Source organism: Oncorhynchus clarkii, chromosome 5 (genome assembly GCF_045791955.1).
Source record: "Oncorhynchus clarkii lewisi isolate Uvic-CL-2024 chromosome 5, UVic_Ocla_1.0, whole genome shotgun sequence".
NCBI classification, from domain to species: Eukaryota; Metazoa; Chordata; class Actinopteri; order Salmoniformes; family Salmonidae; genus Oncorhynchus; species Oncorhynchus clarkii.
Window position 1 is genome coordinate 50,755,353 of NC_092151.1, and position 27,912 is coordinate 50,783,264.

Consider the following 27,912-nt stretch of genomic DNA (forward strand, 5'->3'; position numbering starts at 1 on the left):
GAGAGAAACAGTCATCCCCCACAGAGGAGACAAATGCAAAAACATTGAGGCCCTGCTAAGAAACTGGAATCTACATAATCCTATATTTACTGTGACAACAGGAGATTCGTCACAAACATAAAAACTGAGAAAACAGATGATTTGTGTACTCAAAATTGTGACTGTAGGCGGTTAGTTACAAAAACGCTGTTTTGGTATGATATCTTGAGCTAAGAATGCTGCTAGTGTTTTGACAACTCTATGGTGGCGGAAGTAAGGAGCTTGACTTTGGGGTTATGTTTTTTCTATTCTTTATACGTGTTTTTTTCATGTTCTTTAAGGTTTTTAAGTGTCCTTGTTTTTCAGTGTAATCGTGAGAAGCCCCTCAGGCTGCTTCACCTCTGAAGCCAGCATGTGGTCTGCCTGCAATCTGAGAGGAATTCAACCTCTACTGGCTCACAGAATGTTTGCATGGGCAGAGATAAGGACATTCAGTGCATTCCTCTCAGACTGCAGGACAAGAGAGAGGGAGAGAAAGAAAGAAAGAAAGAAAGAAAGAAAGAAAGAAAGAAAGAAAGAAAGAAAGAAAGAAAGAAAGAAAGAAAGAAAGAAAGAAAGAAAGAAAGAAAGAAAGAAAGAGAAAGAAGATGAAAAAAGAGGGGGTGCAAAATCAGAGACTACCAAGACACAAACCTTCACATTGAGAAATCGATAGCATGCATACGCACGCATGCTTGGATGGAAACCACAACCACACACAGCAAATCGCTATTTTCTTGATCCCAGACTGAAGGCACGACATGTCTGCAAACTAACGACGGAGCAACAACAACATCCTCGATCACAATTTAACAGCACTTGTTGTGCTTGTTAATTACTGTAATCCCCGGAAGAAAAATCATATCAAATAAAAAAATATATATTTGTCACATGCTACGAATATAAGGGGTGTAGACTTTACCGTAAAACGCTTGCTTATGATCCCTTCCCAACGATGCAGAGTTTTAAAAAAAGATTTGAAAAATGTAAATAGTAACACAATCAAAAGCAATGATTAATGATGCACTTCCATTGCAGTTAGCTTGACAGTGTCTTTATTGAAGTCTATACCTCTCAACCGAGGTCCATAGGCAGAAACAAAATCTTTGAGTCTAAAGGATAACTGTCAGCATGTGTGTTTGTGAATGGATGTGTGAATTTATAAATCACAAGTAACTGGGTCAACCAATGAATATTTATTGGTGGTCACTGGTTAGTCACCAAAGAAATTTGTTAGCCATCTCCCATGCACAAACATTTAAGTGCACTGAGGACTGTTGACGATAAATGACAAATTCACAAAATAATAATTATTTTCTTCTCTGCTTTTTATCCCATTTCCAGGTTGACTTTCAGTGCAGTGAAGTCAGCTAAAACTTTTGAATTTAGCAAAATTACTAATTTAAATATGTTTAAGCTCCCATGCAGTCTTTTTAATTACATTTTTAAACCATCACTCTATGACTAATAAACAACTGTGAGTGTTTATTTAATGAAAAATAATTTAACGAGTCCGACGCAAAGAATATACTGCTTTCTAAGGGAACAGGCCCAAATCTCTGTCATTTGCGTGAGGAAAAGATGAAGAAAAAGGGGGCGGAGGTCGGGCCTTTGAATTCTGAGAATTCGTAGGCGAGTGAGTAAACCCCCACTGCCATTCGTTCTATTGGCCAACGTGCAATCATTGGAAAATAAAATCGATGACCTACGATCAAGGTTATCCAACAAACGGGACATTAAAAACTGTAATATCTTATGTTTCACTGAGTCGTGGCTGAATGACGACACGGGTAATAGGACAGAGAAGCTACGTCTAGTAAGACGAGGGGTGGTGGTGTATGTCTATTTGTCAATAACAGCTGGTGGCGATGTCTAATATTAAAGAAGTATTGAAGTATTGCTCGCCTGACCGTACATACATATCCCAACCAGAAGCCATGGATTACAGGCAACATCCGCATCGAGCTAAAGGCTAGAGCTGACGCTTTCAAGGAGCGGGACACTAAAATCCCGCTATGCCCTCAGATGAACCATCAAACAAGCAAAACGTCAATACAGGATTAAGATTAAATCCTACTACTCCGGCTCTGATGCTCGTCGGATGTGGCAGGGCTTGCAAACTATTATGGACTACAAAGGGAGACCCAGGCGCGAGCTGCCCAGTGACGCGAGCCTACCAGATGAGCTAAATGCCTTTTATGCTCGCTTTGAGGCAAGCAACACTGAAGCATGCATGAGAGCACCAGCTGTTCTGGACGACTGTGTGATAACGCTCTCGTTAGCTGAAATAAATTATTTAAACAGGGCAACATTCAGAGAGCTAATGCTTTGTTCTTTTGCTCAAACATAAAATCAATACGGTTAAATTCATTGTTTTGGGAATTTTCAAAAAATATATAGGTCCAGTATCTTCTCTACATACAGTGCCTTGCGAAAGTATTCGGCCCCCTTGAACTTTGCGACCTTTTGCCACATTTCAGGCTTCAAACATAAAGATATAAAACTGTATTTTTTTGTGAAGAATCAACAACAAGTGGGACACAATCATGAAGGGGAACGACATTTATTGGATATTTCAAACTTTTTTAACAAATCAAAAACTGAAAAATTGTCGTGCAAAATTATTCAGCCCCTTTATTTTCAGTGCAGCAAACTCTCTCCAGAAGTTCAGTGAGGATCTCTGAATGATCCAATGTTGACCTAAATGACTAATGATGATAAATACAATCCACCTGTGTGTAATCAAGTCTCCGTATAAATGCACCTGCACTGTGATAGTCTCAGAGGTCCGTTAAAAGCGCAGAGAGCATCATGAAGAACAAGGAACACACCAGGCAGGTCCGAGATACTGTTGTGAAGAAGTTTAAAGCCGGATTTGGATACAAAAAGATTTCCCAAGCTTTAAACATCCCAAGGAGCACTGTGCAAGCGATAATATTGAAATGGAAGGAGTATCAGACCACTGCAAATCTACCAAGACCTGGCCGTCCCTCTAAACTTTCAGCTCATACAAGGAGAAGACTGATCAGAGATGCAGCCAAGAGGTCCATGATCACTCTGGATGAACTGCAGAGATCTACAGCTGAGGTGGGAGACTCTGTCCATAGGACAACAATCAGTCGTATATTGCACAAATCTGGCCTTTATGGAAGAGTCACAAGAAGAAAGCCATTTCTTAAAGATATCCATAAAAAGTGTTGTTTAAAGTTTGCCACAAGCCACCTGGGAGACACACCAAACATGTGGAAGAAGGTGCTCTGGTCAGATGAAACCAAAATTGAACTTTTTGGCAACAATGCAAAACGTTATGTTTGGTGTAAAAGCAACACAGCTGAACACACCATCCCCACTGTCAAACATGGTGGTGGCAGCATCATGGTTTGGGCCTGCTTTTCTTCAGCAGGGACAGGGAAGATGGTTAAAATTGATGGGAAGATGGATGGAGCCAAATACAGGACCATTCTGGAAGAAAACCTGATGGAGTCTGCAAAAGACCTGAGACTGGGACGGAGATTTGTCTTCCAACAAGACAATGATCCAAAACATAAAGCAAAATCTACAATGGAATGGTTAAAAAATATACATATCCAGGTGTTAGAATGGCCAAGTCAAAGTCCAGACCTGAATCCAATCGAGAATCTGTGGAAAGAACTGAAAACTGCTGTTCACAAATGATCTCCATCTAACCTCACTGAGCTCGAGCTGTTTTGCAAGGAGGAATGGGAAAAAAATTCAGTCTCTCGATGTGCAAAACTGATAGAGACATACCCCAAGCGACTTACAGCTGTAATCGCAGCAAAAGGTGGCGCTACAAAGTATTAACTTAAGGGGGCTGAATAATTTTGCACGCCCAATTTTTCAGTTTTTGATTTGTTAAATTGTTTTGAAATATCCAATAAATGTTGTTCCACTTCATGATTGTGTCCCACTTGTTGTTGATTCTTCACAAAAAAATACAGTTTTATATCTTTATGTTTGAAGCCTGAAATGTGGCAAAAGGTCGCAAAGTTCAAGGGGGCCGAATACTTTTGCAAGGCACTGTATTTAAAATCTTGTTTCAGTCAGTTAAGTTTACACTGAAAGCATCTTTCCAGCCCGCCCAAGGATTTCAATGGCAGAAAAATCCCTGGATCAGATTGTGATATTATGTCAAAACTCTATCCCACCTGAACAGGTTGAAATTCCAGGCAAAAAAAACTTATAGTGTGGAAATATATATATATATTTTAAACAAGGAAATCATGTTTTTGACTGCACTGCCCCTTTAAGTATTTTGTATGTGTATTGGATAGAGAGAGAGAGAGAGAGAGAGCTGAAATGTAGGAAAGAGAGAGTGCTGAAAGAGCAGTGGACCGGATTCGAACCCATGCTGACAGCGATACATCGTACATGTGCACCCTTTTAACCTTCAATGCCAATTTGATCTAGATGTAGTTTACTAGATAGCCTATTTAACAGAACTTTGCAATTAACACTAATTTCATTAATTGTGTCTGGCTTTTTCTGCCTCAGTGCTCCCTCATATGAGAAAACATATGAGGGAGAAATTAGAGCACTGGGCAGAAAAGGCAAGGCAATGGTATGGAATGGTATATTTAAAAAGGTAACACTAGTAAATCATTTCCCAAATGTAGTAATTTACTGACACTTATTACTTAAATACCATGTGGCTACAAAACAGTATCCTAGGTATTTATCTGGTTATGTTTTAGTCCAAAAACACAGAATCAGAAATCAGAAAGTGTAACAAATGTAATGTTAATGTTGAACTTAGGGGAGGGAAAACTGATCTCGTATCAGTTTTGAAGGGCGGAGGTAACCGGAGCATTTGCAGTGGTGGTAGTGTGTGTGTGTGTGTGTGTGTGTGTGTGTGTGTGTGTGTGCATTCATGAGAGTCTACAACATGTTGTAGTTTTCCAGTGCAGGAGCAGCTAGGTAGGGCATGAGGAGTTAAGAGGAAGCTTATCAGACATCTCTCTCATTGGTCATGGATTGATGGAGCTGTATAAACTGTGCCACCTGGAGATTCATGACTCACTAGTGCAGTACAGTTAACCCTTGGAGTGCCACAGTGTATGGGTAGGGCAGAGAGTGCAGAAAGTTGTATAATAAAATCAGACTACTGCAGAAACTATGAGAATATAAAGGTTCAGAACTTTTGTGAAACATCACATTTGTGAAAAATATATGGCAAATGGTAATCAAACCTGGATGGTGTTCAGAGATCGATGCGAGGGGTTGAGTGGAGCTGAAGGGAGGGACTAAAAATGTCCGTAAAATATATATAGGTTCAGAACATTTGTGAAACAGCACAGTTTAAAAATAAACTAAGCAAAAAAAGAAACGGCCCTTTTTCAGGACGCTGTCTTTCAAAGATAATTTGTAAAAATCCAAGTAACTTCACAGACCTTCATTGTAAAGAGTTTAAACACTGTTTCCCTTGCTTGTTCAATGAACCATAAACAATTAATGAACATGCACCTGTGGAATGGTCGTTAAGACACTAACATCTTACAGACGATAGGTAATTAAGGTAACAGTTATGAAAACTTAGGACACTAAAGAGGCCTTTCTCCTGACTCTGACAAACACCAAAAGAAAGATGCCCAGGGTCTTTGCTCATCTGCGTGAACGTGCCTTAGGCATGCTGCAAGGAGGCATGAGGACTACAGATGTGGCTAGTGCAATAAATTGCAATGTCCGTACTGTGGGACGCCTAAGACAGCGCTACAGGGAGACAGGACGGACAGCTGATCGTCCTCGCAGTGGCAGAACACATGTAACAACACCTGCACAGGATCGGTACATCTGAACATCACACCTGCGGGACAGGTACAGGATGGCAACAACAACTACCTGACTTACACCAGGAATGCACAATCCCTCCATCAGTGCTCAGACTGTCCGCAATAGGCTGAGAGAGGCGGGACTGAGGGCTTGTAGGCCTGTTGAAGGCAGGTCCTCACCAGACATCACCGGCAACAACGTCACCTATGGGCACAAACCCACCGTTGCTGGACCAGACAGGACCAGACACCAGACTGGCAAAAAGTGCTCTTCACTGACGAGTCGCGGTTTTGTCTCACCAGGGGCGATGGTTGGATTCGAGTTTATCGTCAAAGGGATGAGCGTTACACCGAGGCCTGTACTCTGGAGCGGAATCAATTTGGAGGTGGAGGGTCCGTCATGGTCTGGGATAGTGTGTCACAGCATCATCGGACTAAGCTTGTTTTCATTGTAGGCAATCTCAATGCTGTGCGCGTTACAGGGAAGACATCCTCCTCCCCCTTCCTGCAGGCTCATCCTGACATGACCCTCCAGCATGACAATGCCACCAGCCATACAGCTCATTCTGTGAGTGATTTCCTGCAAGACAGGAATGTCAGTGTTCTGTCATGGCCAGCGAAGAGCCCAGATCTCAATCCCATTGAGCACGTCTGGGACCTGTTGTATCGGAGGGTGAGGGCTAGGGCCATTCCCCCCAGAAATGTCAGGGAACTTGCAGGTGCCTTGGTGGAAGAGTGGGGTAACATCTCACAGCAAGAAATGGCAAATCTGGTGCAGTCCATGAGGAGGAGATGCACTGCAGTACTTAATGCAGCTGGTGGCCACACCAGATACTGACTGTTACTATTGATTTTGACCCACCTTTGTTCAGGGACACATTATTCAATTTCTGTTAGTCACATGTCTGTGGAACTTGTTCAGTTTATGTCTCAGTTGTTGAATCTTAATATGTTCATACAAATATTTACACATGTTAAGTTTTCTGAAAATAAACGCAGTTGACAGTGAGAGGATGTTTCTTTTTTTGCTGAGTTTATATTGCAAATAGAAATCAAAACTAGATGGTCTTCAGAGACCGATGGGAGGGGTTTAGGGTAGCTGATGTTTGGGACTAAAAACAAATTATAACTAATTTAAAATATACTCTGTCAGTAAAATGTATATAGTATGTATAAGCTGGAAGTAGAATCTTAAGTGTTGTTATCCATTAGTTTACTCCAATTGGGGGAGGTGTGGCAGGGTTAGGGGAAAATAAAACATAAAAGATTTTAATAAAGATTTTATATACAAACAGTCAAAGGTTTGGACACACCTACTCATTCAAGGGTTATTCTTTATTTGTACTATTTTCTACATTGTAGAATAACAGTGAAGACATCAAAACTATGAAATAACACATATGGAATCATGTAGTAACCAAAAAAGTGTTTAAAAAAAATCGAAATATATTTTAGATTCTTCAAAGTAGCCGCCTTGACAGCTGTACACACTCTTGGCATTCTCTCAACCAGCTTCATGAGGTAGTCACCTGGAATACATGTCAATTAACAGGTGTGCCTTGTTAAAAGTTATTTTGTTTAATTTCTTTCCTTCTTAATGCGTTTGAGCCAATCAAGTTGTGTTGTGACAAGGTAGGGATGGTGTACAGAACATAGCCCTATTTTGTAAAAGACCAAGTCCATATTAATGGCAAGAACAGCTCAAATAAGCAAAGGGAAATGACAGTCCATCATTAATTTAAGATGTGAAGATCAGTCAATCCGCACATTGCCAAGAACTTTGAAAGTTTATTCAAGTGCAGTCGCAAAAACCATCAAGCGCTAGGATGAAACTGTCATGTACTGTCATGTTGTGTCTTGTCTCTGTCCTTTCCCTTCACCCTGTCTCCCTCTGCTGGTCGTTGTTAGGTTACCTTTTCTCCCCCTCTTTCCCCCAGCTGTGCCTTGTCTCCTCCTAACCACCTCGTCACCCCTTTTCCCACCTGTTCCCTTTTTCCCTCTGATTAGGTCCCTATATCTCTCTCTGTTTCTGCTCCTGTCCTTGTCGGATTCTTGTTTGTTGTGTTTCATGCCTGAACCAGACTGTCGTCATGTTTCCTGTAACCTTGTCTTGTCCTGTCGGAATCTGCCGGTCCGTCTGAGCCTACCTATGTTTGGTAATTAAAGAAGCTCTGTTTAAGTTAATTCGCTTTTGGGTCCTCATTCACGCACCGTAACAGAAGAATCCGACCAAGAATGGACCCAGCGACTTCGGATCCTCTCCACTCAGCCGTCGGGATCCAGGGAGCGATGCTAGGCAGACACGAGCAGGAATTGTCTGCTGCTCGACATGCCGTTGAGAACCTGGCCACCCAAGTCTCCAACCTCACAGAACAGGTTCACCATCTCCGCCTCGATCCACCGGCCACTTCCAGGGCTTTCGAATCTCCGGAGCCCAGAATCAATAACCCGCCGTGTTACTCTGGGGAGCCCACTGAATGCCGCTCGTTCCTCACCCAGTGTGATATTGTGTTTTCTCTCCAGCCCTACACTTTCTCCAGGAGCACTGCTCGTGTCGCCTACGTCATATCTCTCCTTATTGGACGGGCTCGTGAGTGGGGCACGGCAATCTGGGAGGCAAGGGCTGAGTGTACTAACGAGTATCAGGACTTTAAGGAGGAGATGATACGGGTTTTTGATCGATCTGTTTTTGGGGAGGAGGCTTCCAGGGCCCTGTCTTCCCTATGTCAAGGTAATCGATCCATAACAGACTACTCTATTGAGTTTCGCACTCTTGCTGCCTCCAGTGGCTGGAACGAGCCGGCTTTGCTCGCTCGTTTTCTGGAGGGTCTCCGCGCAGAGGTAAAGGATGAGATTCTCTCCCGGGAGGTTCCTTCCAGCGTGGATTCCTTGATTGAACTCGCTATTCGCATTGAGCGACGGGTTGATCTTCGTCACCGAGCTCGTGGAAAGGAGCTCGCGTTCTCCGTTGCCCCCCTCTCCGCATCACTACCATCTTCCTCTGCCGGCTCGGGTGCTGAGCCCATGCAGCTGGGAGGTATCCGCATCTCGACTAAGGAGAGGGAACGGAGAATCACCAACCGCCTCTGTCTCTATTGCGGTTCCGCTGGTCATTTTGTCACTTCATGTCCAGTAAAAGGCCAGAGCTCATCAGTAAGCGGAGGGCTACTGGTGAGCGCTACTACTCCTGTCTCTCCTTCAAGATCCTGCACTACCTTGTCGGTCCATCTACGCTGGACCGGTTCGTCAGCTTCCTGCAGTGCCTTAATAGACTCTGGGGCGGAGGGCTGTTTTATGGACGAGACCTGGGCTCGGGAACATGACATTCCTCTCAGACAGTTAAAGGAGCCCACGGCCTTGTTCGCCCTGGATGGTAGTCCTCTCCCCAGGATTCAGCGTGAGACGCTACCTTTAACCCTCACTGTCTCTGGTAATCATAGTGAAACCATTTCTTTTTTAATTTTTCGTTCACCTTTTACACCTGTTGTTTTGGGCCATCCCTGGCTAGTTTGTCATAATCCTTCCATTAATTGGTCTAGTAATTCTATCCTCTCCTGGAACGTCTCTTGTCATGTGAAATGTTTAATGTCTGCTATCCCTCCTGTTTCCTCTGTCTCTTCTTCACAGGAGGAGCCTGGTGATTTGACAGGGGTGCCGGAGGAATATCACGATCTGCGCACGGTGTTCAGTCGGTCCAGGGCCACCTCTCTTCCTCCACACCGGTCGTATGATTGTAGTATTGATCTCCTTCCGGGAACCACCCCCCCCCGGGGTAGACTATACTCTCTGTCGGCTCCCGAACGTAAGGCTCTCGAAGATTATTTGTCTGTAGCTCTTGACGCCGGTACCATAGTCCCCTCCTCCTCTCCCGCCGGAGCGGGGTTTTTTTTTGTCAAGAAGAAGGACGGGTCTCTGCGCCCCTGCATAGATTATCGAGGGCTGAATGACATAACAGTGAAGAATCGTTATCCGCTTCCTCTTATGTCTTCAGCCTTCGAGATCCTGCAGGGAGCCAGGTTTTTCACTAAGTTGGACCTTCGTAACGCTTACCATCTCGTGCGCATCAGGGAGGGGGACGAGTGGAAGACGGCGTTTAACACTCCGTTAGGGCACTTTGAATACCGGGTTCTTCCTTTCGGCCTCGCTAACGCTCCAGCTGTCTTTCAGGCATTAGTCAATGATGTCCTGAGAGACATGCTGAACATCTTTGTTTTCGTTTACCTTGACGATATCCTGATTTTTTCACCGTCACTCCAGATTCATGTTCAGCACGTTCGACGTGTCCTCCAGCGCCTTTTAGAGAATTGTCTTTTTGTGAAGGCTGAGAAGTGCACTTTTCATGCCTCCTCCGTCACATTTCTCGGTTCTGTTATTTCCGCTGAAGGCATTAAGATGGATCCCGCTAAGGTCCAAGCTGTCATTGATTGGCCCGTCCCTAAGTCACGCGTCGAGCTGCAGCGCTTTCTCGGCTTCGCGAACTTCTATCGTCGTTTCATCCGTAATTTCGGTCAGGTGGCAGCTCCTCTCACAGCCCTTACTTCTGTCAAGACGTGCTTTAAGTGGTCCGTTTCCGCCCAGGGAGCTTTTGATCTCCTCAAGAATCGTTTTACATCCGCTCCTATCCTTGTTACACCTGACGTCTCTAGACAGTTCGTTGTCGAGGTTGACGCGTCAGAGGTGGGCGTGGGAGCCATTCTTTCTCAGCGCTCCCTCTCTGACGACAAGGTCCACCCATGCGCGTATTTTTCTCATCGCCTGTCGCCGTCGGAACGTAACTATGATGTGGGTAACCGCGAACTGCTCGCCATCCGGTTAGCCCTAGGCGAATGGCGACAGTGGTTGGAGGGGGCGACCGTTCCTTTTGTCGTTTGGACTGACCATAGGAACCTTGAGTACATCCGTTCTGCCAAACGACTTAATGCGCGTCAGGCGCGTTGGGCGCTGTTTTTCGCTCGTTTCGAGTTCGTGATTTCTTATCGTCCGGGCTCTAAGAACACCAAGCCTGATGCTTTGTCTCGTCTCTTCAGTTCTTCAGTAGCCTCCACTGACCCCGAGGGGATTCTCCCTGAGGGGCGTGTTGTCGGGTTGACTGTCTGGGGAATTGAGAGGCAGGTAAAGCAAGCGCTTACTCACACTCCGTCGCCGCGCGCTTGTCCTAGGAACCTTCTTTTCGTTCCCGTTCCTACTCGTCTGGCCGTTCTTCAGTGGGCTCACTCTGCCAAGTTAGCCGGCCACCCTGGCGTTCGGGGTACGCTTGCTTCCATTCGCCAGCGTTTTTGGTGGCCCACCCGGGAGCATGACACGCGTCGTTTCGTGGCTGCTTGTTCGGTCTGCGCGCAGACTAAGTCCGGTAACTCTCCTCCTGCCGGCCGTCTCAGGCCGCTTCCTATTCCCTCTCGACCGTGGTCTCACATCGCCTTAGATTTTGTCACCGGACTGCCTTCGTCAGCGGGGAAGACTGTTATTCTTACGGTTGTCGATAGGTTCTCTAAGGCGGCTCATTTCATTCCCCTTGCTAAGCTTCCTTCTGCTAAAGAGACGGCACAAATCATCATCGAGAATGTTTTCAGAATTCATGGCCTTCCGTCAGACGTCGTTTCGGACAGAGGTCCGCAATTCACGTCTCAATTTTGGAGGGAGTTTTGCCGTTTGATTGGGGCTTCCGTCAGTCTCTCTTCCGGCTTTCACCCCCAGTCTAACGGTCAAGCAGAACGGGCCAATCAGACTATTGGTCGCATCTTACGCAGTCTTTCTTTTCGCAACCCTGCGTCTTGGTCAGAACAGCTCCCCTGGGCAGAATACGCCCACAACTCGCTTCCTTCGTCTGCGACCGGGCTATCTCCTTTTCAGAGTAGCCTCGGGTACCAGCCTCCGCTGTTCTCATCTCAGTTCGCCGAGTCCAGCGTCCCCTCCGCTCAGGCTTTTGTCCAACGTTGCGAGCGCACCTGGAAGAAGGTCAGGTCTGCACTTTGCCGTTATAGGACGCAGACTGTGAGGGCTGCTAATAAGCGTAGAACTAAGAGTCCTAGATATTGTCGCGGTCAGAGAGTTTGGCTCTCCACTCAGAACCTTCCCCTTAAGACGGCTTCTCGCAAGTTGACCCCGCGGTTCATTGGTCCGTTCCGTATTTCTCGGGTCATTAATCCTGTCGCAGTTCGACTTCTTCTTCCGCGATACCTTCGTCGCGTCCACCCGGTCTTCCATGTCTCCTGCATCAAGCCCGTCCTTCGCGCCCCCGCTCGTCTTCCCCCCCCCCCCCCCCCATCCTTGTCGAGGGCGCACCCATCTACAGGGTCCGTAGAATTTTGGACATGCGTCCTCGGGGCCGTGGTCACCAGTACCTCGTAGATTGGGAGGGGTACGGTCCTGAGGAGAGGAGTTGGGTTCCCTCTCGGGACGTGCTGGACCGTGCGCTGATCGAGGATTTCCTCCGTTGCCGCCAGGTTTCCTCCTCGAGTGCGCCAGGAGGCGCTCGGTGAGTGGGGGGGTACTGTCATGTACTGTCATGTTGTGTCTTGTCTCTGTCCTTTCCCTTCACCCTGTCTCCCTCTGCTGGTCGTTGTTAGGTTACCTTTTCTCCCCCTCTTTCCCCCAGCTGTGCCTTGTCTCCTCCTAACCACCTCGTCACCCCTTTTCCCACCTGTTCCCTTTTTCCCTCTGATTAGGTCCCTATATCTCTCTCTGTTTCTGCTCCTGTCCTTGTCGGATTCTTGTTTGTTGTGTTTCATGCCTGAACCAGACTGTCGTCATGTTTCCTGTAACCTTGTCTTGTCCTGTCGGAATCTGCCGGTCCGTCTGAGCCTACCTATGTTTGGTAATTAAAGAAGCTCTGTTTAAGTTAATTCGCTTTTGGGTCCTCATTCACGCACCGTAACAGAAACTGGGTCTCATGAGGACCCCCACAGGAAAGGAAGACCCAGAGTTACCTCTGCTGCAGAGAATAAGTTCATTAGCGTTAACCAGCCTCAGATTGCAGCCCAAATAAATTCTTCAGAGTTCAAGTAACAGACACATCTCAACATCAAATGTTCAGAGGAGACTGCGTGAATCAGGCCTTCATGGTCGAATTGCTGCAAAGAAACCCCTACTAAAGGACACCAATAATAAGAAGAGACTTGCTTGGGTCAAGAAACACGAGCAATGGAGTCCAATATTGAGATTTTTGGCTCCAACTGCTGTGTCTTTGTGAGATGCAGAGTAGGTGAACGGATGATCTCCACGTGTAGTTCCCCCCGTGAAGCATGGGAGAGGTGTTGTGAAGGTGTATAGGTGCTTTGCTGGTGACACTGTCAGTGATTTATTTAGAATTCAAGGCACACTTAACCAGCATGGCTACCACAGCATTCTGCAGCGATACGCCATCCCATCTGGTTTGCGCTTAGTGGGACTATCATTGGTTTTCAACAGGAAAATTACCCAAAACACATCTCCAGGCTGTGTAAGGGCTATTTGACCAAGAAGGAGAGTGATGGAGTGCTGCATCAGATGACCTGGCCTCCACAATCACCCGACCTCAACCCAATGGAGATGGTTTGGGATGAGTTAAGACCGCAGAGTGAAGGAAAAGCTGCCAACAAGTGCTCCGCATATCTGGGAACTCCTTCAAGACGGTTGGAAAAGCATTCCTCATGAAGCTGGAATGCCAAGAGAGTGCAAAGTTGTCATCAAGACAAAAGGTGGTTACTTTGAAGAATCTAAAATATATTTTGATTTTGTTACTTTTTTGGTTACTACATGATTCCATATGTGTTATTTCATAGTTGTGATGCCTTCACTATTATTCTACAATGTAGAAAATAGACAAATAAAATAAAACTCTAGGATGAGTAGGTGTTTCCAAACCTTTGACTGATACTGTATATATAAAAAATAAAATGTAAAAAATTCTGGGGGATTGGAAATGATGCAGACAATTACATTGATGGACACCACACTATCTGCAATATTAAAGCCGATATACCCTTAAAATAATATTATTTAAAAAAAGAGTACTCTCAGAGTAAGGTAAATGAAGAATATGGAATGTTTAAGTACTGCTCTAATGAGTCAAACACACACCCACACGACCTTACGCGAGACAGTGGGTACAACAGTGGGATCCATAGCCTTGGTGGTGAGACAGAGACAGCCGATAGCATCAGTAATTACTGCCGCATCAGGGTGTGTGTGTGTTACTGTGTTGCTGCGTTGTAAGCCAGCACTGCTGAATCATGGCTCCTCCAACGGTGGTGCAAACAACAACCAAGTTGTCAGCCTCTCCTCTCCAACTGAGGCTTTCTCCGTCCCCATCACCCTCCCCCTACTGTTTATACAGCAGCTACACATCAGTTCCTCTCTCCACTAGGCTGGATTCACACTCCTTGATCTCTCTCGCACTCTCTTTCTCTTGCACTTGCTCAGTCTGCCATCGCTCACTTTCTCTCTCTCTCTCTCTCCTTCTTTAGTTCTCCCCCCTTCCCCTGCATCAACGTCTTGTCCTCCATGCCAATTCCTCTACTTTTATCCACCCCTCCCTCTCTCTCTCCTTTCTCGCTCACTCTGCATTAACACCTTTTGCCTTCCCTGCCAATTCCTCTCTAGACTTTTCTTCATCTCTCTCTCGCCCTCTCGCTCTCTTTCTCATTTGCTTATAGGAAGATTCTGGTGCAAAGTGGAGCTTGGTTTCAAGGTTCAGACTTCTGACTAGATAAGAGCTATTCAAACTGCAAGTAGTGGCTTTGCAACTGATAATACTACAGCACTGAAACAACCGTGCAAGTGTGTGTGTGTCCGCCACTCCGTGGAGATGACATCACAAGGCCACATGTCATTAAGGTCAGGAGAGCAGAGCAGCAGCGCAGACTGTGTTGATACCAAACAGCAGATACATAACAACAGGGACACAACAGGAGATAAGCCACATCCTGGCTCACGCTCCCCTGATCCAGACTAGTCCTACACATAGGCTGTGTGTACTTTTCTATGTTAATGGGAAACTGTCCCAAACTGTCATAAAACATAATAGATGTCAGGCTAGTAGAGTAGGCTACAGGGGAATCCCATTGTCATTCTCTCTATAGGTTTAATGAAATGAGAGAGGGAGACAAAGGGACAACAGGGCTACTCTGCCATTGTGGATTAGGCAAACACGTGTGTGTGTGTGTGTGTGTGTGTGTGTGTGTGTGTGTGTGTGTCACGGTAACCAGAGAGAGCACGTAATTATATAACACAACCATTGTGTGCCAGCGTGAATGTATATTGAGAGTGTATGAGTGTGTAATGTGTTGTGTGTGTGTCAAGAGAGTGGCAGGAAAAGGGTTGGTTCGCCGGCTGGAGGGAGGATGGAGGGACTCTTTTGACACAGGCGGACAGGGGTGAGGGGGGTCGGAGAAAGGGGGGCGGTGTGTGTGGGTGGGAGAGGGGTGTAGTGTCAGGTTTCCTTCCCAGTCTCCTTCCCCCACAGCTGGGGTCAGATGGGTCACCAGCGAGCCCCCCCCCCTCCCTCTCTCTCCTATTTCAGAGGCCCAGAAAGCAGGAAGTGTTAACCTTACCCCCTCCTCCTCCTCCTCACGCTTCTTCCCCACTTCCCCTTTAGCTGCGAGCCCTCTCCCTCGGGAGGCTGGAGTTCTAAAAAGAGCAGCAGTGCTGGAATCCCCTTCGCCTCCCACACGCACACACACATACAGTGCATTCATCAAATATTCAGACCCCTTGACATTTTCCACACTTTGTTACGTTACAGCCTTATTCTAAAATTGATTACATAGATTTTTTCCCTCATCAATCTACACACAATACCCCATAATGACAAAGCAAAAACAGGTTATTGGAAATGTTTGCGAATGTATAAAAAATGAAATATGACATTTACATAAGTATTCAAACCCTTTACTCAGTACTTTCTTAAAGCACCTTCGGCAGCGATTACAGCATCGAGTCTTCTTGTGTACGACACTACAAGCTTGGCACCCTGTATTTGGGGAGTTTCTCCCATTCTTCTCTGGAGATCCTCTCAGGCTCTGTCAGGTTGGATGGGGAGCGTCGCTGCACACCTATTTTCAGGTCTCTCCAGAAATGTTCGATCAGGTTCAAGTCCGGGCTCTGGCTGGGCCACTCAAGGACATTGAGAAACTTGTCCCAAAGCCACTCCTGCGTTGTCTTGGCTGTGTGCTTAGTGTCGTTGTCGTGGTGGAAGGTGAACCTTAGCCCAGTCTGAGGTCCTGAGCGCTCCGGAGCAGGTTTTCATCAATGATCTCTCTATACTTTTCTCCATTCATCTTTGCCTTGATCCTGACTAGTCTCCCAATCCATGCCTCTGAAAAACTTCCCCACAGCATGATACTTCCACCACCATGCTTCACCGTAGGGATGGTTCCAGGGATGGTTCCAGGTTTCCTCCAGACGTGACACTTGGGCATTCAGACCAGATAATCTTTTTTTATCATGGTAAGAGTCCTTTAGGCGCCATTTGGCAAACTCCAAGTGTGCTGTTATGTGCCTTTTACTGAGCAGTGTCTTCGGTCTGGCCACTACCATAAAGGCTGATTGGTGGAATGCTGTAGTGATGGTTGTCCTTCTGGAAGGTTGTCCCATCTCCACAGAGGAACTCTAGAGCTCTGTTCGAGTGACCATCGAGTTCTTGGTCACCTCCCTGACCAACGCCCTTCTCGCCTGATTGCTCAGTTTGGCCGGGCTGCCAGCTCTAGAAAGAGTTTTGGTGGTTACAAATTTCTTCAATTTAAGAATGATGGAGTCCACTGTGTTCTTGGGGACCTTCAATGCTGCAGACATTTTTTGGTACCCTTCCCCAGATCTGTGCCGACACAATACAGTCTCAGAGCTCTATGGACAATTCCTTCAACCTCATGGCTTGGCTTTTGCTCTGACATGCACTGTCAACTGTGAGACCTTTATATAGACAGGTGTGTGCATTTCCAAATCATGTCCAAACAATTGAATTTACCACAAGTGGACAACAATCAAGTTGTAGAAACATCTCAAGGATGATCAATGGAAACAGGATACACCTGAGCTCAATTTCGAGTCACATAGCAAAGGGTCTGAAAACTTACAGTTGAAGTCGGAAGTTTACATACACCTTAGCCAAATACATTTAAACTCAGTTTTTCACAATTCCTTACATTTAATCCAAGTAAAAAATTCCCTGTCTTAGGTCAGTTAGGATAGCCACTTTTTAAGAATGTGAAATGTCAGAATAATAGTAGAGAGAATGATCTATTTCAGCTTGTATTTCTTTCATCACATTCCCAGTGGGTCAGAAGGTTACATACACTCAATTAGTATTTGGTAGATTCTAACGTTTCGGGTAGCCTTCCACAAGCTTCCCACAATAAGTTGGGTGAATTTTGGCCCATTCCTCCTGACAGAGTTGGTGTAACTGAGTCAGGCTTGTAGGCCTCCTTGCTCGCACAAGCTTTTTCAGTTCTGCCAACAAAATTTCTATAGGATTGAGGTCAGGGCTGTGTGATGGCCACTCCAATACCTTGACTTTGTTGTCTTAAGCCATTTTTACCACAACTTTGGAAGTATGCTTAGGGTCATTGTCCATTTGAAAGACCCATTTGCGACCAAGCTTTAACTTGCTGACTGATGTCTTGAGATGTTGCTTCAATATATCCACATAATTTTACTTCCTCGTGATGCCATCTATTTTGTGAAGTGCACCAGTCCCTCCTGCAGCAAAGCACCCCCAAAACATGATGCTGCCACCCCCGTCCTTCACGGTTGGGATGGTGTTCTTCGACTTGCAAGCCCCCCCCCCTTTCCTCCAAACATAACGATGGTCATTATGGCCAAACAGATCCAATTTTTGTTTCATCAAACCAGAGGACATTCTGTGTCCCCATGTGCAGTTGCAAACCGTAGTCTGGATTTTTTTGTCTGGCTTTTTTTATGGCGGTTTTGGAGCAGTGGCTTCTTCCTTGCTGAGCGGCCTTTCAGGTTATGTCGATATAGGACTCGTTTTACTGTGGAAATAGATACTTTTGTATCCGTTTCCTCCAGCATCTTCACAAGGTCCTTTGCTGTTGTTCTAGGATTGATTTGCACTTTTCGCACCAAAGTACGTTCATCTCTAGGAGACAGAACGAGTCTCCTTCCTGAGTGGTATGACGGCTGCGTGGTCACATGGTGTTTATACTTGCGTACTATTGTTTGTAGTGATGAACGTGGTACCTTCAGGCGTTTGGAAATTGCTCCCAAGGATGAACCAGACTTATGGAGGTCCACAATTGTTTTCCTGAGGTCTTTGCTGATTTCTTTTGATTTTCCCATGATGTCAACTAAAGAGGCACTACATTTGAAAGTAGGCCTTGAAATACATTCACATGTGCACTTCCAATTGACTCCAATGATGTCAATTAGCCTATCAGAAGCTTCTAAAGCCATGACATCATTTTCTGGAATTTTCCAAGCTGTTTAAAGGCACAGTCAACATAGTGTATGTAAACTTTTGACCCACTGGAATTGTGATACAGTGAAATAATCTGTCTGTAAACAATTGTTGGAAAAATTACTTGTGTCATGCACAAAGTAGATGTCCTAACCGACTTGCCAAAACTATAGTTTGTTAACCAGAAATTTGTGGAGTGGTTGAAAAACGAGTTTTAATGACTCCAACCTAGGTGTATGTAAACTTCCGACTTCAACTGTACAGTGGGGCACAAAATAATTTAGTCAGCCACCAATTGTGCAAGTTCTCCCACTTAGAAAGATGAGAGAGGCCTGTAATTTTCATCATATGTACACTTCAACTATGACTGACAAAATGAGAAGAAAAAAAATCCAGAAAATCACATTGTAGGATTTTTTATGAATTTATTTGCAAATTATACTTATAAGGCTGTAAGATAACAACATTTGGATAAAGGGATGGTGACTGAATTACTTTCCAAATGCACTGTACACTCTCCAGTTCACCCATTAACGCTAGAAGTCCCCTCACTTGATCACCTGCTCTCTTGCTCCCCATCCCACACCACCACACACTCCCACAGAGTGGCATGTCTTCCCCGGCACATCAAACCCAACACTCACAAGCTCTCAGACAGCCCCGGACACTCAACAGAGCGTGCATTACTGTATCTCCCATTATGTCTGATGGTACTCAGAAACAATCCGTTTTCATTCACTTGATCACACGGTACTGTTTAGCGCAATGCAAAAAAAAACACATATGCTGCGAAACATTTCCAGCCATTTTTTTTTTACCTCCCTCTGCTCCCCTATTTTGAGCCAAAATCGATTCCTGGATTCCTCCTTTGTTTCTCTGACATTTGAGCTTCTGTTAAAAGTCTGGGAGCTGTACAGCTTTGGGGGTGGACGGGGGTTGTACACTGCTCAAAAAAATAAAGGGAACACTTAAACAACACAATGTAACTCCAAGTCAATCACACTTCTGCAAGACACCCCCAATAAAGGAGTGGTTCTGCAGGTGGTGACCAGACCACTTCTCAGTTCCTATGCTTCCTGGCTGATGTTTTGGTCACTTTTGAATGCTGGCGGTGCTTTCACTCTAGTGGTAGCATGAGACGGAGTCTACAACCCACACAAGTGGCTCAGGTAGTGCAGCTCATCCAGGATGGCACATCAATGCGAGCTGTGGCAAGAAGGTTTGCTGTGTCTGTTAGCGTAGTGTCCAGAGCATGGAGGCGCTACCAGGAGACAGGCCAGTACATCAGGAGATGTGGAGGAGGCCGTAGGAGGGCAACAACCCAGCAGCAGGACCGCTACCTCCGCCTTTGTACAAGGAGGAGCAGGAGGAGCACTGCCAGAGCCCTGCAAAATGACCTCCAGCAGGCCACAAATGTGCATGTGTCTGCTCAAACGGTCAGAAACAGACTCCATGAGGGTGGTATGAGGGCCCGACGTCCACAGGTGGGGGTTGTGCTTACAGCCCAACACCGTGCAGGACGTTTGGCATTTGCCAGAGAACACCAAGAATGGCAAATTCGCCACTGGCGCCCTGTGCTCTTCACAGATGAAAGCAGGTTCACACTGAGCACATGTGACAGACGTGACAGTCTGGAGACGCCGTGGAGAACATTCTGCTACCTGCAACATCCTCCAGCATGACCGATTTGGCGGTGGGTCAGTCATGGTGGGGGGTGGCATTTCTTTGGGGGGCCGCAATGTGCTCGCCAGAGGTAGCCTGACTGCCATTAGGTACCGAGATGAGATCCTCAGACCCCTTGTGAGACCATATGCTGGTGCGGTTGGCCCTGGGTTTCTCTTAATGCAAGACAATGCTAGACCTCATGTGGCTGGAGTGTGTCAGCAGTTCCTGCAAGAGGAAGACATTGATGCTATGGACTGGCCCGCCCGTTCCCCAGACCTGAATCCAATTGAGCACATCTGGGACATCATGTCTCGCTCCATCCACCAACGCCACGTTGCACCACAGACTGTCCAGGAGTTGGCGGATGCTTTAGTCCAGGTCTGGGAGGAGATCCCTCAGGAGACCATCCACCACCTCATCAGGAGCATGCCCAGGCGTTGTAGGGAGGTCATACAGGCACGTGGAGGCCACACACACTACTGAGCCTCATTTTGACTTGTTTTAAGGACATTACATCAAAGTTGGATCAGCCTGTAGTGTGGTTTTCCACTTTAATTTTGAGTGTGACTCCAAATCCAGACCTCCATGGGTTTATAAATTTGATTTCCATTGATAAGTTTTGTGTGATTTTGTTGTCAGCACATTCAACTATGTAAAGAAAAAAGTATTTAATAAGAATATTTCATTCATTCAGATCTAGGATGTGTTATTTTAGTGTTCCCTTTATTTTTTGAGCAGTGTATTTAAGGATCTCCTTTTTCTGTACCCTCCCACCTGCTTGATTAGAGATTTATTAATGGTCAATCAAAAGCCTGGAGGCCAACGTAAGACATTAAGCCATTCTCTCTCTCTCACACACACACACACACGCCCCATCTCAAACCTAAGGTCCGTCCCCGTACATTATATCCCTGCCCTTTCCTGAACACAGTCTCTTGCGCATGCCAGTCCCTCCCCAGCTCTTAGGTAACTCAACTGCTGTAGAGAACACATCTGTCTGGCTGATCCTGAGTCAGGATCGGTAGCTCTGTGCTGTTTGACTATAGGTAGGAGTTAAAATTCAAGGACTGATTCTACAGATCTTAGAGCCAGACTCTCTGCTAATGCTTTGTAAACCTTTGACATCTGCTGTTCTGTGGTCCAAGGGAAGAGTGGGAGAGTCCCTTTAAGTGATCCAATGTCTGGCCGAGTGTGGTATCGGCTGTTCTTAGATCAGTTTGTCTGTAATGCTGACTGATAAGGGGTTCAGTTTGTATCATGGAACAGGCTGATCTGAGGTCAGGCCTAGTGTGTGTGCTAGCGTGTTTGTCTCTGGCTGACGCATGGCGAGCTGGAGAGGGCAGGGGGGCATCCGGTTTCAGTCCTGCCTCGGGAACACCTCGCTGAGTGGTGTGTGTGTGATGCAGAAAGGCCTTATAAGGCATGGAGCAGGAGAGGGACAAGGGAGAGAAAGTCCCACACACTACAGCCATACTGCCTGTTCTAGAGATCAAATCAATTCATCTCCCTCTAGCTTTCATTCTCTCCCACTCACTCTCTTCCATCTATCATAGAATCCATTACTCCTTACATCTCATACCCCCTCCCCAACTTCCACCTCTTCCCTCCATCAATCCATATATACTTCTATCATTAGCCTACTCTTCACTCATTTATAGTGCATTCGGAAAGTATTCATACCCCTCAACTTTTTCCACACGTTGTTACGTTACAGTCTTATTCTAAGATGGATTAAATAGTTTTTTTCTCTCATGAATCTACACACAATACCCCTTAATGACAAAGCAAACACAGGTTTTAGAAAATGTTGCAAATGTATTAAAATTAAATAACAAGGAAACCTTATTTACATAAGTATTCAGACACTCGAAAATAAGCTCAGGTGCATCCTGTTTCCATTGATCATCCTTGAAATGTTTCTACAACTTGATTGGAGTCCACCTGTAAATTCAGCTGAAGGACATGATTTGGAAAGGCACACATCTGTCTATATAAAGGTCCCACAGTTGACAGTGCATGTCCGAGCAAAAACCAAGTCATGAGGTCAAAGGAATTGTCCGTAGAGCTCAGAGACAGGATTGTGTCGAGGCACAGATCTGGGGAAGGGTACCAAAAAATGTCTGCAGCATTGAAGGTCCCCAAAAACACAGTGGCCTCCATCATTCTTAAATTGAAGAAGTTTAGAACCACCAAGACTCTTCCTGAGCAATCGGGAGAGAAGAGCCTTGGTCAGGGAGGTGACCAAGAACTCGATGGTCACTCTGACAGAGCTCCAGAGTTCCTCTGTGTAGATGGGGGAACCTTCCAGAAGGACAACTATCTCTGCAGCACTCCACCAATCAGGCCTTTATAGTGGACCAGACAGAAGACACTCCTCAGTAAAAAGGCACCACAGCCCACTTGGAGTTTGCCAAAAGGCAATCTAAAGGACTCCCAGACCATGAGAAACAAGATTCTCTAGTCTGATGAAACCAAGACTGAACTCTTTGGTTTGAATGCCAAGCATCATGTCTGGAGGAAACCTGGCACCATCCCTACGGTGAAGCACAGTGGTGTCAGCATCATGCTATGGGGATGGGAGACTGAGTGCTAAGGACCTCAGACTAGGGCGAAGGTTCAGCTTCCAACAGGACAACGACCCTAAGCACAAATCCAAGACAACGCAGGAGTGGTTTCGGGGCAAGTCTCAATGTCCTTGAGTGGCCTAACCAGAGCCCAGACTTGAACCCGATCTAACATCTCTGGAGAGACCTGAAAATAGCTGTGAAGTGACGCTCCACATTCAACCTGATAGAGCTTGAGAGGATCTCCAGTGAAAAATAGGAGAAACTCCTCAAATACAGGTGTGCCAAGCTTGTAGCGTCCTACCTAAAGAAGACTTAAATCTGTAATCGCTGCAAAGGTGCTTCAACAAAGTACTGAGTAAAGGGTCTGAATACTTAAAATACTAAATTTGAAAAAAATCTAAAAACCTGTTTTTGCTTTGTCATTATGGGAAGGTTTGGGTCAATTACTTTCTAAATGTAATCTGTTACAGTTACTAGTTACATGTCCAAAATTGTAATCAGCCATGTAACTTTGGGATTACTTAAATTTAGTAACGTAATCTAATTACATTCAGTTACTTTTAGATTACTTTCCCCTTAAGAGGCATTAGTAGAAGACAAAAATGTATGTTACCAACTGAACGACATCTATTGCAGGATAAATCAATGTTAAAGTTTACATAGCTGGCCATATATGGATGTTAAATTTGACTTTATGGGCTGGATATGTAGGCTTCTTCTAACCCATCGCTTTCTACTACATATAATAATACGATTAAATTATATCTTTACATTAAAAAACCAAAGCCTATCAGAATTCCAGTCATTCCAATAAATGTTATACCCCACTTGGAAATATGGAAGTATAGATTAGCCAAATTGTTTTACCCGAGCATGACCCCAAAGCTAAGGACTTTATTATCCAGCCCTACTCTGTTGTTTATGATTTTGTTGTCATGGAGGACTGATTGGACTCATTGATTGGAGTTGAAAAATAAATTAGGAGCTCAAGCAATGGCATTCTTTGAGCACTACTGAAAAGTGTGATTTACATGTGAAAAATGAATGCCATATGCTGCATTTGCTAAAGGCCTATTGTTGACCTTTTTGTTGGTGACACTTTGATGTCTTGATAATATGCAGCTGTTTAAAGGGTAAATCCACAGATGAAACAATAACAAAATGGTCGCCCTGCCTCTGTTTTGGTAAAAAGCTGAGGGATGGGCCTGGAGAAATGTAACCACTCTCAGATAAATAGACAGAGCTATGGATGCAAGGACAGACCATCCATTATATAAAAATAATTGTTTGTTATTACTGTAAAACAAGCTTATATTTTGGGTTCTCATGGAGTGTGACAGTTAAACTATTCTTCAAGAATCCATGGAGATATGTATATATAAATAAAGTGTATAAATCCCAAAATTGATGTAGCAACTACAGATTGCCACTTCATGTCTATCAAAAGTATACAAGTTTAAGCATGTGTCCATTAAACCTATGGATTTATTTATTTTTATCAGAATTAATTAGATTGAGCAATAAAAGCCCCCCTTTAATTCCATAGGCTTGGATTAAAAGTAATCCTCGAAGTAATCATCTAGTTTTTCAAAAGTATCTGTAATCTGTTTACAGATATTTACCGTTTTTTTGTAATCCCTTACAAAAATTACAAAAATTACAAAAATTACAATGTAATCCGTTACTCTCCAACTCTGATTATGGGGTATTGTGTGTAGATTGATGAGGGGGAAAAAAAACAATTTAATCAATTTTAGAAAAAGGCTGTGACGTAACAAAATGTGGAAAAGTCCAGGGGTCTGAATACTTTCCGAATGCACTGTCCCTCTCCTTGTATCCTTCCACTTCCCCCTCTTTCTCCATTCCTAACTTCCTCGCTCTACTCCTGTTTGCTGCACACGGCCTCACTTCAAGGTTGGATGGATCGAGTGGTGCTCTCCACAGCTCCTGGGATTTATTAGGAAAACAACTCCTCCTCTCGACTTTGAGCACGCCACACACATACACTTTCCGCAGACAGACACATTAGAGTCGAGACGTTTCGGAGTGCCGCACCGTAAAAACGAAATGGCTCCTTTGTTGCTGAGAAGAAGAAAATAGGCCTAATATTCCGCTACACTCAAGTCTTCGTGGATTTGCCATGCATAAAATGTTGTAACTCGGTAATAACAAATTATGCTTTCCCCCTTCTTAATAAAGGGAAAGAACCCTGCCCTCCTCTCTCTTTGGTTGTGATGTTGGCGCAAGGTAAAGGTGTATTTTCCATACCATGTTAAAACGACAACAATGCTTTTGCATTTCTGCAGCGAGCTGCTGAGGGCACCCAGTTAATGCACCACATCAGTAGACGAACCAGAGAAGCCGGGGATGAGCGAAGGGAGGGAAGGGGGGATTGGAAAGAGGGAGATATGGTTCAGTGCCAGCACAGGAAGTCCTGACTGGGCAACAGCTATTTCCTGTGTACTGGTGCTGCATGTAAGAAGGGCTCGAGGTAGAAGTTGTGCCTAAGTATAGATCTAGGATCAGCTTTCCCAATCCCATCCCTAACCATTTCCATCAGGAGGTAAAAAAGGAAACTGACTTTGGATCAGTACTCAGGGCTCCCGAGTGGCGCAGCGGTCTAAAGCACTGCATCTCAGTGCAAGAGAGTCCCTGGTTCGATTCCAGGATGCATCACATCCGGCTGTGATAGGGTGTCCCATAGGGCAGCGCACAATCGTCCTGGTTTGGCCGGGGTAGGCCGTCATTGTAAATAAGAATTTGTTCTTAACTTACTTGCTTAGTTAAATAAAGGTTCAATAAAATATATATATTTTTTTAATTGCAGGCAACTTCATTATAGACCATAAGGGAGCCTTTAGGTAGGAACTACCTTTAACCACAGATCTAGGATCAGATTACCCTAACCATTAGACGGATGCCAAAATGTCTTATCTTGTGTACGTAGTTAGCAACTTCGGGGCAACAAATTATATACCACATGGGGAGGTTTGTGTGATTGCGATGCACCCTACCTTGATGTCAAAGTTGCAGTCGAAGCGCTTGATGAGCACGATGAAGGCACCAGTGAGGTTGTCCCGAATAGGGGGCGGGTCAATGGGTTCGCAGGCATTTTGGGGCCGTGCACCAATCAGAAAGCCCTGTGGGTGTGACATCACAGCACAGTTAGAGCATCAGTTATGTGACTATCACTCAATTGAACAACACCCACAAAACAGGTCAAGTTTAGAATCATCACCACAAACAGAGGTGTGGTGGTGTGCATATTCATAGTTGGCTCTCCTCAGCAGAAACTGGAACCTAAATAAAAATCCACTGGAAGGTAAAATATCTAAAAATTAAATCCATTGGAATCTAGAGAGAAATGGTGAATCTGCAGGCTAGTGAGACACTGAACAAAGAGCACAGAAATAAGAATTTAGAAATAGGCTAAACAATTCAAAATGGCTACAACTACAGCAATAACAGCACGGAGCCAGAATTATGTTTAAATTAAGAAACATAATGCTTTATTCAAACCCTCCCTTGCCACGAGAGTAGTAAGGTAATGTTCCAAATGGCACCCAATTCCTTTTTAGTGCATTACTTTTGACCAGGGCCCACAGGTTCAAAAGTAGTGCACGAGATATCTAAGTTCCAAATGGTTCCCTAAGACTGATCAAATACACGGTAAAATCCACAGATGAAACAAACCCAAACAAGAGATCATATCTTGGCATTGAGTTCTTCTGGTTGCCTAAGATGTCCTGTGCTGCAGGACGGGAGAGACAGAGAGGAGAGAGAGCGAGAGAGAGCAAAAGGGAAAGACAGAGAGTGTAGGATCAGCCCAAAAGCCAGAGACCGCTCAGAGTTTGGCTGGTACTGTTTGAGATAGCTAACCATATTGGCACCTAAAGTACTTGTGTCAGAATGCTATTTTCAACAGAATAACGGTGCCAACATGGACTGTGGAGTCCACACAGAGCACTGCATCAATGAAACCTAGCAGGTCCTACAGCTCTGGGAGTCTGGGACCCGCCTCGGGCATGACTCGGCCTGTCAGAACATAGCCAAAGGGGAAGGCCCAAGGCCGAAGCCAATCACCCGCAGGCCAGCTGAGAATGACAGAGACACTGTCCAATCACAAGCATACTTCCTGAATTTGAGGGCCTGCTGTTGTCCAATGACTGAGGTTCTGTTCAAGTGTTTCCATGTAGGGAGAGGTGTCCCGAGTGAGTGAAACGTTCATAACATTGCAGACAGAAATGTCATGAATAGAGCTGACATAATTCATTAGCTCCAGATTAAATGATAACCGTGTTATGTGGGGATATGTTGATTTTATCATATTTGTCCCATTTCCTTGCACTATTAAATCCAGTGTAATGCGTCTTCATATCCTATCAGGTGCAGATGGTAGTCAGATTGTAGTCAGGGGTGGTAGGCTAGTCAGAGATAAAGATGAAGCCTATGTCCCAAATGGCACCATATTCCCTTTATAGTTCACAACAACAACAAAAAAATTGCCCTATGGGGCCTGGTTAAAAGTAGTGCACTATGTAGGCAATTGGGTGCCATTCAGGACACAAACAAGGTGTAAATTGCTGCGGGATTTGGTGGGGGTGGGCCCATGACTCGGCAGCTACAGTCAGCTGTGAAAGTGATGAGTTCATTTTAGTGGAGGAGCTAGAGTTCGCTCTCTGGAGCAGTGCCAGTACAGAGCGCTTCAAAAAGGACCCAGCCTTTCCGGATCGTCAGCCCTTTTCATTTTTGTGTGAACACAGTACACGTTGACACGCACACAATGCTGAGACTGGTTGGTGTCCCTCAAGAGGAGGAACATTAGAAAGACCTGTGTCTGTGTGTGTGTCTGTGTCTGTGTGTGTGTGTGTGTGTGTGTGCACGTCTAAATGGTACCTACACACCTATTGCAAGCTGCCATTCTTTCCAAATGACAGGAATGGAAAATTAAACAGTAAAATGTATAAAACATACCATCGCTTTTCAATAGGATGGATAGAAACTCCAAAAGCTTTTGTTGTTACATTCTTGATTTCATACAAAGAGATGGTGAAGAACTGGCACTGGAAGCTGTTATCTACTTTATCTGGACTCCTGTTTTCAAAAGGAATTCCTGGATACCTTCCACAAAGACAATGCCACTGTCTCACATTTTCACATGGTTCAAAACAAGCTACAATAGCTCCCCCTGTTGGCAATGGACCCACAAAGAAACCCAGAGGGAAATCCCTAACCACAACCGTACAGAGCATTGTATAATTGAGGAGGAATTCAATAAAACACCTTCAAGTTCAACAACCAACTGTTAGTTCCAGATTTTGAATCCGGGGCCAATGTTGGTGAATCATTCCCTAAACATATAGACCTAGAAGAGGAACCATTTCAATTCCGGAGGAGGGTTTTCGCTTTAGCATAGTGATTCAGTGTTCAGTGACTTTCCACTCTAGAGGAGAGCATGACTAGATCATGCCACCGATTAAGCCTT

At 45.0% G+C, this 27,912-nt stretch overlaps 1 protein-coding gene across 2 annotated transcripts in view; it reads right to left on the minus strand.

Annotated features, from left to right (window-relative positions):
* Nucleotides 1-27,912, minus strand: part of LOC139408966 (E3 ubiquitin-protein ligase RNF13-like) — an 88,937-nt gene that overhangs the window by 32,109 nt on the left and 28,916 nt on the right. For both annotated transcript variants that reach the window (XM_071153498.1, XM_071153499.1), the window contains exon 4: nt 25,442-25,567. In XM_071153498.1, coding sequence (XP_071009599.1) covers nt 25,442-25,567 — 126 coding nt within the window. The remainder of the gene's footprint in view (nt 1-25,441; nt 25,568-27,912) is intronic.